Source organism: Salvia hispanica, chromosome 1, assembly GCF_029641045.1.
Source record: "Salvia hispanica isolate PSC_SH4W2 chromosome 1, Shi_PSC_v1, whole genome shotgun sequence".
Lineage (NCBI taxonomy): Eukaryota > Viridiplantae > Streptophyta > Magnoliopsida > Lamiales > Lamiaceae > Salvia > Salvia hispanica.
In genome coordinates, this window is record NC_142692.1 from 21,417,839 (window position 1) to 21,429,920 (window position 12,082).

The window sequence follows — 12,082 nt, forward strand, 5'->3', positions numbered from 1 at the left end:
ACTGCCAAAAACTCTCCCACTTATACACAAAGCAGGTATTGGTACTAGATATATCGAACCACCATTCATTTCACATCATGTTTGAACATGTTGCCACAAAGGCGTTTTATGTGAAAAATCTGCTTGGTTGTTCTCTGATCATATCTTTTCCACCATAATGTCTTTGCTGCGTACTTGATCTTTAATTAATTTCATCTCTCTATGTGATTGCTTAGCTTTATTAGCTCGTGTGTCCCTTGAGTTAGCCTTCACTAGAGTCATACTCCAAATGTAATACTCATAGGCATACTCAAACTTACGATTAAAGCTATTAGGAAGATACTCCTAAGGTGAACACATTTTCAGAGGATGACTTACTCGATCATTGATTAGTCATAAAACTAAGTCAGTGTAACCCCAAGGAAATTACATGAATGACTGGAAACTAGAATATAGCAATTAGTCTTTCTCAAGCACTACGTATACTCTTTACCTCAATCAAAGTCCTTTGCCATGGTTAATATGATATACGCTTGTCATGCATAAGCACAACTAATATCAAACTTAGTACACATTATAGCATACTTGAGACAACTATCTCCGAAACTAGTCTCATAATTCTTGATCTCACTAAGCGTCAACGACACTTGACTAGAGACAAGACAATTCCATCTTGAAAGGTATAAACCTTTTCATGGAATATCTACTGCTAAAATGTTCCAAGCAATGTGTAGATATAGGATTCCTAAGAGAATCTCAACATTCTTTCTAGCAATCTTAAAAGGACTTAGATGCTCAGAATGTAATTAGTTTCTCTTAAATCCTTTATCTTAAACTGGGCAGACAACCAGTTTCCTACGCCAGATGCCAATCTTAGTTGTTTGCAACTTTTGTAGATTTCATCATCGTAGAGTATCAAAAATACCATATGTAATGCACTTTCAACTTCCTTGTGCTTACAGCACTGTTAAGGACACAAGTCAAATTCCAAATATTTAACAATTTGATTAAACACATATACTCTGATTTAGATGCTTGCCTAAGACCATGAAGGTCTATGTTAGCTTCCAAATATGCGTTTCTTGCCCTTAATTACATATCCATTAGAATGTTCTAGTAGATGATTTCCTCAAGACTTCTATTTATAGAAGGCTGTCTTGACAATCATAATACATACATTCTAATTTATGTAAGTTCTAATAGACAATATGATCGAATAAATTCTGGCACAACGATAGCGAGAAGATAATTCTCCTTGGGCATAACCCATTGTCATTGTCTTGCCATTTGAGATCCACATTTACACTTGCAAAGATACTCGCTCCCACTGACTGACACAGCCTGTAGGTAGTATTGCAAGTCTTGTAAAATATGTTGTCTATCTTAGATTGTAATATGGAATCTATCACCTTTTCAAAGATGATTATCCAAATTAACCAATACTACATTGTAGTTAAAGGGATTATGTTCAAGTTAATCTAAGATTGAGTCTTACGACACTCTTAGACCCATGAACTTGTTGTGTTCCAGTGGAACGCTCCCACTACGATATGGTTCTTACAATCTTAGGTACTAAAGTTGATTTTATTAGTGCAAAAGTTTCTAATGATATGACTTCTTGGTAATGGAAAATCCGATATCTCTCTCTTTATCTTTGAGAGTTATCATGTTGTTAGGCTTGTAGTTCCTCTCTTGATCTTCATACAAGAATTCTATCTTTGAAGATTACAGAACTAATAACCTTACATCATTTGGGACAAACCTTAAAACATGCCTCAGTACACAACTCCAATTTCTTTGACACTTTTCCAACACGTGTTGGAACAACATTACACCTTGAGATGTGCTGGACTAGAGACACTCTAGTCGACAACTCGTGTTTTGTAGAAGGTACTGATGTTGGTAGTTTCTTTAATGTTTATCCCATCAATGATAAGATTTTAATGAGTACAACTCATCACTTAATCAAACTTGTCTTAGAAAGACTTCGATTCCTTCTTACATAACTATCCCATTCATTAGATGAATGCTTGGATTCGTTAATGGAGATTAGACTCCAACTACTGATCATAACCCTTTGCTCGTCTCCTTATGGCGTAAACCATTGAGACTTGCTAGTCTTTCTTTGTTGAACTTCTATAAGTATTCTGAATCTCTTGAAATATCAAATGATTCTAACTCATAGTGCATCAAACAGACTTTCTCAACTCTCAAGCTATTTAACGAAATGTTAAAATCTTGATAGTCTAGATCAGTTCGAACAATTGCTAAGTATTTTCTTGGCCTTAAGACTAAGAGCCATAAATACTTTATCATTCAATGATTAAGAAGTTGATGTGTTATTGAATACTCAACCTTGTCGCACTTATATTATTTTAATACTATGATGCCTTAAGCATCAACCATAAAACAGTAGTTGAGCATTAATAGCTCCCACTGCAACAAAAACCTAACTGGATCAAGATCTCTTACTTAGAAGTTGCATTGTCATGTAAGTCATTGTCCTTCTATAAAATAGGTCAATCCAACTCACAAAGCATCTTTTCTCACTTTAAACAAACTTTGATGACAATTCAGGTTGTCCCATTTTCATATCTAGTCTTTTGTTCATATGAACTAGGGCTTAAGAAAAATGCAGCCTTTATGAATTCGTCATCTATCATGTTACTTTCCTCTAACAGTAATATAACGACTATTTTTCTGAAGATTTTCTACTTTTCAGTCAAGCCTTCTTGTAGTCATTTCTTATTACTTTAGGCGATGACTTGTGTGTCAGAAACTATTTGAGTGATCAAAAGATCCTCAAAACATTCTGTCACTCTAGGATATTCCAATCGAATCATCTTGACAGATTCTATTTATATCCATCTTTCATCGTCATTAACCAAGACTCGTCGAGCTACTTAAAAGGAAAATAGCTTGACCTTATTCCTCAAAGAGCTTGTCAAGTACATGCATAATGCATTCTCGAACATTCTTCGTGGAATTATGTCGAGGAAATGGAGGACATGAATCATTGAGTATAAACTCCAAGCTTTCAGCGATGAGAATCTTATCCATTTTCGTTTCCGGTCTACATAATTTAGGCATTCGAGTTTACTTTCTTTAAGGATCGCAGACAAATATTAAATGACATAATGAAGATTTGGCAAATAAACTTATTATCACATACTCATGTTCAATACATAATCGCAAATAACCACAAAACAATTATGTATCTTGCAACTGTAAAATTAAAATTTTGTACCCCCAAGCAGAGGTCAATACGCATTAAAATTTTAGCAATTTTACTGGTCACAACACCGACGAATAGTCCAGAGACCGCAGCACGGCATGGCCGCCAAATGTTGCCTAAGCACGACCATCGGATTTAGCATTACAGAATCTTGTTTCTACAACACACTCCCATAACAATACTCATGTGCTGATAACAAAACCAAGCTATCTCATAAATTCTGTTTGAACTTCTGAAACTTGTAATTTCTTAGGATTATAGTCCCCACAGCATGGGTGACGATAATATTAGAAACTACTTTCTAGTTCATACTATTTATATTTGAGAAGTCTGCCCTTATGAACTTGCTATTTTTTAGGATTATTGTCCCCACAGCATGGGTGGCGATAATATTAGAAACCAGCTTCATAAATTTGCAAACCAACCGATGGAGACCGTATACAACGCACTTGTTGTAATCATCACTTAGATATTTTTATATGGTTTTTGCATAATTATCACATAAGCAGATAAAGCAGATAATCCACTTAAAATAGATAAACACCAAATAAACAGATAAATCCATTTAATGCATGGCATTTAAACACACAGGATAATTATCGAAAATTATTTAATCTAGTCAAGGGAGAATCAATTAAATAATTAAGTTTTATATTGGATAATAATTATCCAAATTTATTTAGGATTTATCAAGATAGAGTTAACTATCTAAATCCATTTAGGATTATTCTAGATTTTATTTCGATAAAATCAAATCCTACAATTCAAGATAACGTTGATCTAGGATTATCATTATTTAAATCGTACTAGGATATTACTAGATTGAAACACTTCCATCATAAACCCTAAGATAAAAATAAAATCCAATCAATCAAGATTTATACAAATCTTAATTCTATTTAGAATAGACATCCAGAATATATCAAACATTACTTAGGATTTCTTAGATAAATAAATTTATCTAAATCCAATTAAATAAGGATTTCTTATATATCATTAACATCCTAGTCTATCTAGGACATAAATCCAAAAGATAAGGATAATTTGGATTAATACTTATTTTAATCCATCTAAGATTTGTCTTAATAGAATTAAATCTATTCAAGTACATAGGATAAAATAAATTAATATAAATATTTATCCTAATTCATCTAGGATTTATCTTGGATTAAATCCATATAAATCCATAGAATACGATAATATTATATTATAATATTCAAATCTATCCAAGATTTATCTAGGAATAAATCCATATAAATCTATAAGATAAGAATAAAATATTATATTATCACTATCCAAATCCATCTAGAATTTATCTATGAATAAATTCATATAAATTCATAGGATATGAATAAAATAATATTATCATTATCTAAATCCAACTAGGATTTTTCTAGGGATAAATCCACATTAATCAATAGGATATAAATAAAAAATTAGATTGTCATTATCCAAATTTAACTAGGATTCATCTAGGAATTAAATCCCTACAAATCCATAAAATAAGGATAAAATCTATAATTAATCCATGATTTAATACCAAATCAAATCTTATATAATATATAAAATCCACAATATATATTCAAATCTTATTTCCAAATTAATCTTGATTTCTTTCCAAAATTGAGTCCAAGGATTTGGAAACCCTAATCAAATTTGGAAATAATCTTAGCCGAACCATGCTCGGCAACACCGCACGAGTCCGGGCAGCCGCCTTCGGAGGCTCCCACTCGCACTGCCGGATTTCCCTTACCGTCGCTGCTGTTGCTGCGTCGTCGTCGCTACTGCGACGTCGCCTACGCAGCGCTGCAACTTGCTGCGCGCGGAGCTCCCACTGCTCCGCAGGCGCTGCATGTTCACCGCAGCTGCTGTCACAACAACCCGCTGCTCTCCGTGGCCGCCGGCGCTGCACATGGCAGACCGCCGTCCTCGGCCGCTGGGGTGCTGCTCGATTCTGGAACAGATCGCAGCCGTTCTTGTTCTCCTCCAAGTCGCGGTGCTGCTGGAGTTTGCGTCACAATTCATCGCAAGCAACTCCGTTGGCGTAATTCTCACGTTGCCAAGAATATCCGCCAATTCACGAACAAGTATTATGATATTCCAAAGAAATATTGATAAAACATATCACAATACTTTGTGAATCAAAACAAGATGGTCAACGGAATGATTACACAAATATGGGCAAAGGTTAATTAAGCAATTATCATCACACAAACCAAAGATTCTCCCATACTGCAGCGCTTTGATTACATATAGCAATCTCGTATATCAACATCCACGCGAATTTAATAAAAACATCGCATAATTGATATGTTGCATTCAAACATATCACATAACATGAAATTAATCCACATAATCAGAGCCAAAAATTGGCTCTAATACCAATTGCTGGGGTTTGGTGCCCCTTGCACAGTGGAAGACTTGTACAAAATAAATAAATCAGATACGGATCTATTTGACCGATTATGCGATTAATCAATTCACATGTTAAACAGATAATTGCATGCTAGAACGCAAATAATTCATGCTCATAGAAAGTAAATCCTAAACATGAATACTACGGTTTAAAGTTACCGATTTGATTCTCCAAAGAATCGACGATTGCTTGCGCCTTCTCCACGTGATGATCTTCAATACTAGACCACGGATCTTCTGACTGGTTCCCAAACTATATCTCGATATCAGGGTGGGCTGATCTCATCAAAATACTAGGACTCGAATAAAGAAGACAAAAGAAATCCTTTTGGGAAAAGGAGTAGAATTCAAAAATTCCTACAGCTGGGGAAGCTGAAATTTTCGAAAATTACAAATAATGAAATTGTGATCATTCTGTCTCCTTTATTCTCCTATTTATATTAAGTTTCTTTTGGGCCCAGACAGAGATCTATGGAAGGTTTTGGATATGGGCTCGCCCAATTAGCTTTTTACTAATTAAATTGAACCCACAATTTAATACAAGCTTGTATTGGAATATTACGAGCAGCCACTACAGAAGTAATATTGCACTCCCCATCCAAATCCGAAATTACAAGTAATCCGGGTTTCCATTATATATATTATTTATTTCTCGCGCTTAAGATATAAATGTCCATTAATTAATTAATGTCTGCTTTGGACTTAATTAATTAACATCTTATTAATTCCAAGAGTGGACTTAGCAAGAAACACTTATTTATTATTCATAGAGTAATAAAACTCCAACTGGCCAGTTTCCGAATAATAAAACCTTGTTCAAGCTCCTCTTGAGGACATTATCAAACGAGACTCACCTCGCGCACGATTCAACATAATAGCAATCCTAGCACCGCTAGATATTAATCACCACTACCCAATATATCAGGATTATTGGGTTGCGAAAAACCCGCACCATTTGATAAGTCAAAGTAGTGCATAATCAATACCGTATGCTCAATGCTAACGTATGTAGATTAAGAAATAGTATTTTATCAAGACCTAGTCTTTCAGTAGATAGCATAAAGACACGTCTTGCTGTTAGATCCATTCAGTGCTATACCACACCAACGTCATCTTATTTCAGTAAGGCTTAGAAATAATCGGACTGACATTGCAACTTTTCACGATAGGTAGTCTAAGCCTATCTGGGTTGTGAAATTCTTCTTTTTCTTTTGCAAAGCATTGCATAGAACCGACTGTGTTACCTTAAAGTGGACGACGCCCACAACCAGTCTACTAAGCAAAAGATTTAGACTTTGTTTGCTTCTTATACATTTAAATGTTTATAAAACATCTTATAAATGCATAAGTAAACACAATGTAATAATATACTGATTCTATTCGTGCGAAACTGCTCGAATAATACTGAATCGGGTTAAAAGTGGATTATAGAGTTTTACGTATACAAGCAAGATTCTATTCGAGCGAAACTTGCTTGAAACATGCTTTTCAGTATACCAAACCTAACAGAAAGCGCTTTTCTGGTGCGATGCAATATCTAAGCGGAATTATCAACTGTATGGTGATGTTGTCTCCTTCGACTCCACATACAATACCAATAGGTAATGCCTTGTTCGTTTATATATAAATTCTGCATTCCATGTGTTAGGTTTCTGTTTGGATAACATTGTAGATTAAGACTCTAATATTTGCAGTGTATTGTGTATTATATTGCAGTTTTTGGACTCTAATATTGCAGTCTACCATTTATATGTATGAAACAGGTATTGCATGATATTTTCACCCTTCACGGGCAAGGACAACCATGGAAAGTGATAAGGCTAATTTCATGCATCGGTAGTGTGCGAAAAATGTTATAATTTGTTGGGTCTAACACGTTTCCTAAGCCAGGTGTGTGAAGAAAATCGCTAGATCAAGGAAGTAATGAAGGAGATGGTCTAGCGAGAGAAAGGAACGAAATGAGCAGGAATTACAAGGAAATTGGCGTGACAGAGGAGTCTACAGCTGAGGGCAACACAGTCATTATCTATACCTCGTTGGGCCCACCCAAACGCCTATATATAGAGAAGAGCATGCAACGCAAAAAGGGAGATACACAGTTTTTTTTCACTCTTCTTAGCTCACACACTTTACACACACACTTGTGAATGGATCTGGGGTAGTCGTGATCGGAGGGGTACTTTCTAGAAGATTTCGTGTTTGGCAACACCGTCCTAGTGAGGGCGAAGATACAATTACCTTTAATTTCATTTGTTTTGCTTGTTTTCACCGTCGAACTTCACTTTTGGGAGTCGACCTTGATGTTGATGATGTTTGATTATTTTATCGTTCGTGGATCTGCGTTTAGCTGTTTAATTTCAAGTCATTTTGCATAGATCTCTCTGCTGTTACTTATTTCTTCAATTGTTATGTCGATCTCTGTTTATTTTGATGTGGAGGTGTTTGTTGTGGAAGTTGGTGACAGATCTGTGGTTGTTTGAGTATTCGGAGTTTTATTTTTAAATCTGACGTGATGGAGAGTTTCTGCTGTTTGGAGTTCATGTCGGACGCTTGGATCCGGAGTGAATTTAGCGTCTGAGGTTGGATTTGGCGTGTTGAAAGACAGTAGTTCGATAGATTAATTTTATTTCTTCTTGTTTTCTATTTTACTTCGTCTAGGGTATGTAGATCTGTTAAGTTTTTTTTTCATTTATTATGCATAAATTTGATTTCAAGTCAGTAGCTCTGTTTTTGTTTTGCTCATGCTGTTTTTCTTAAGAAGTTTTACGCAAATTTGGTTGTAGAAGACGATGTCACTGTCAGTTAGTACGAGAGTTAGTTATTCTGCCAACTTTTCAGTCGTACCTTGCTTTTTTTTTAGACATGGTCCCCACAGTAGGTTTATTTCCTAGATCTAGTTGTTAGTTAGGAATTTTTAAAAGGTTCCCAAGTCAAGTTAATTTTGATTTTCCTCAACCCAAGAAAATGCGTGGCAGCAGCCAACACCAAAAACACTCCCAAATCCTTGAACATGAGTATTACGCATCCTTCTCTGTGGGATCGATCCCTACTTCCCTATACTAGGTTTAGTAAAGTGGTTGAGGGTTTTTGAAAGAAAAAGTGCTTTGTGTGTCCGACGATCGGGATTCCTCGCGACCCACGAGTTCCTAGACCGAGTGATCTGGTGGACTTGCTGGATCTAGGGAACCTGCTATTTCCTATTTGAACACAAAACATTAAAACCCTTTCAGAAAGCCAGTCACATTTGGAGCTGCACTTCTTGGCTCTTCAAGCATTTTTTGGAATCCATGGGTCAAGCTCCTAAGATGATTGTTACTGACCAAGATAGAGGTATGAGAGCTGCTATTCGTGATGTTTTGGTGGATACAAAGCATAGATGATGCATGTGGCACATTATGCTTAAACTTACCGACAAAATTCCAAGGAGATGTCTAGAAAATGAAGAGTTGAAAAAAGAGATCAGTGCTTGTGTGTGGTCTGAGATACTAGAGCCGGAAGAGTTTGAAGATTCATGGATGGGGATAATGGAGCGTTATGAGCTTCTTCATGTCGAGTGGTTTGTAACAATGTTTGGCGATAGAGAGATGTGGGTCCCTGCCTATTTTAGATACTTTCCCATGGGGTCTCTTATTAGGACGACGTCTGTTTCTGAGTCTGAGAATAGCTTTTATAAAACATTCACCAGACCTCGCTCCAATCTAGTTGAGTTCATCATGAATTTTGATCATGCCTTGGCTGCACAGAGAAATTCTAGCTCGAAGTTAGATTATATGGATTCAACTATTATACCACTGTTCTCCAGTCAGTTGGTATTAGAAAAACATGCTGCAACAAAGTACACTGATCACATGTTCAAGAGAGTGCAACGTGAGATAGTGGACGCATTGCACCATTGTAGCACTGATGGTTTGTTGAAAGATGATGTGTTAGAGATCTCCACAATAAAGGACAAGTATAGTAAATTTTGGGTTGTTACCTACACAACCAGTGAGGATTCGTATTCTTGTTCTTGCAAATTGTTTGGGAGAGAGGGAATTCTTTGTAGTCATATGTTTTTGGTTTTCAAGAACAGGTTTTTGAAGGTTATACCTGATAAGTACTTCCATGTGAGGTGGTTGAAGACTGCCTTAGCTGATGCTATTCGTGGACCAGCTCGATGTTTGACAGATCCTGAACTTTTATCAGATCCAAACCAACAGTCAAAGAATAAAGTTGCTGACATATTTTTCAGTTACATGAAAAAATTTGATGTTGATAGTGCCATCATTGATTTGTTTTCAGCTGGAACTGATGAGCTTGGGAAGAGTCTTATGACAAGAATCCATGAACCATCTTCAGGAGACAAGGATAAGCCAGTTAAAGATTTCTATTTTGCTGAAAATCCAGCTGTGGTTAGAGTACAGCCACCATCAGTTGTGTCCACCAAAGGTTCGAAAAGTGATTCCAAAAGCCGTTTGGTGTCAGCGAAGGAAAAGGCTATAAAGTTGAACAGCAAACCATTGCGTCAGTGTAAAAAATGTGGCGAATTTGGTCACCATGACTCTAGGAACTGTGGTCGACAAAAGGGAAAATAAAAATTGTTAGTTCATTTTTACATTATCAGGTTGCAGTCTTATACAGAAGATATTGCAGTATTAGGGTAGATATATTGCAGTCTAATGAAACGAGTGCAGACACACTATTTTCTTCTTTCTATTCCTTCATTACTATTAATTTTATACTATTGTTTCCAATTTGCCTTTTATTCCATTAAATAGTCTAACTTCAATCTTTTTTAATTACAAAATTTTACAGTACTATATTGCAGTCTTATTCAATGAATATTGCTGTGTTACCACAGCAATGTTGCAGTTTACATATTATTGTTACAATTGTTCTTTCTGATGTAGTTTAATAGAACGATAGTATAGCTAGGTGGTACACAACCTTAAAGTCAGTATTCTCTACAACCAAAGCATAATTAGCTTTCAAGTGCTAGGAAAACATCACATGACTTTAAAGAAATGTTCACTCAAATTCCATTAATTTCATTCACTAGATGATTCTTTTAAGTTTCTTTTATGCAAAGTCATGACATTTACAGTGCAATAATTTCCCAATAGAACTCCCTGCTCTAACTGGATCTCATATTTCAAATCAAAATAGGTCCTAAACACTTTGTTACACCCAGAAACTAATATGATCTGTAATTAATCTCAAGCATGCAAGCATATTATGAGTAACTGCTATCAAAACAATTATGGATAAAAAGTCAAACCAAATTAAGTCAGTTACATTGTCCACCCCAAAATAAAACTATAAAACGAAATGTTTCAGCACAAGTTCATTCAAACATCCAAGACTTCATGGCAAACATCCAAGACTTCATTGTTGCAGCAGCCTTAGGCCCTATTTTCATTGTGAGGAACGCCAAGATGATTTGTTCTTGTACTCCGCTACCATATTCTCCACATCAATCGGTCTTGTCTTTTTTACCTCCGTATATTGATGTGAGGCAAGTCTTGACACACACCTATAGGCCCTATTGTTGTTGTTATACAGCATTGTTGTACAATATTTGGCTCGAAGAAGCTGCATTGGCCTTGATTGTTTGTTTGTCAGATCACATTTCCAGTCAGTGACCTTCATGCCCATATAAGTCTCCATATGGCGCATTGCATACAGGCCACAATCTGTAGTGTCTTCTTTAGCACTCCATTTCATTTCTAGAACCTTCACATTTGCTTTTTGGAGCATGCGACCGTAGCTAGCACAACCACATGTCTTCAGAGTGTAGACAAAGAAATCTATCTGCAATTTATAAAATAAGAATTGTCAAGCTGATGAGATTTGCATATTTATATAATGTATATTGCAGAATAACATATATAGCCTTGCTTGCTTACCAGCCTATAGACTTGGTCACCATATCTATCCCCAACATCAGCTTTTTCTGATCTAACATTATCTATCACGCAGATTGTTGCTTTCAAGAAATCAAAACAAACCACATAGTAGTGGTCGTTTGTATATATAGGGAAAAAACCTGTTGCATAACAATGAGTATATTTAATTGCATTCTACTAAGAAACATATTGTAGTTCAATGTATTGATAGTTTATTACCAGACTGTAATTTTCCCATTTGAAGTATTCGATATACTTGAGCTCATCAATGATTCTTTCATGAAAGACCTCCTTTGTCTGATCATTGCTCCAATCAGTCTTTGGGTCCACAACTGTACCATTCTGCAGCCAAAGAAAATAAGAATTAGGACAACCATACGAGAAGTCTAATATGCATCAAGTGTTTGAGACATACGGAGGGGAAAGTAGACAGAAACAATCTGTTGGGTGATGTACGGGACTTGAAATTCTCATTCAAATTTAAGTAACAACTCCACCCACCTATGACTGCAACATGGATCCTTGCATATGGCAGCATTGACATTAGTTGAGCATGAGTAATTTTCAA

At 35.8% G+C, this 12,082-nt stretch overlaps 1 protein-coding gene across 1 annotated transcript; it reads left to right on the forward strand.

Moving 5' to 3' along the window:
* Positions 1–9,012: 9,012 nt before the first annotated feature.
* LOC125216002 (protein FAR1-RELATED SEQUENCE 5-like) lies at positions 9,013–10,203 on the forward strand. The gene has a single exon (XM_048117598.2). The coding sequence runs from the start codon at positions 9,013–9,015 to the stop codon at positions 10,201–10,203; it is 1,191 nt and encodes a 396-aa protein (XP_047973555.2).
* Positions 10,204–12,082: the final 1,879 nt, after the last annotated feature.

What these genes read in the sequence shown, in the direction of transcription:
- LOC125216002 (XM_048117598.2), top strand. Translation starts at nt 9,013, where the DNA reads ATGTGGCACATTATGCTTAAACTTACCGACAAAATTCCAAGGAGATGT.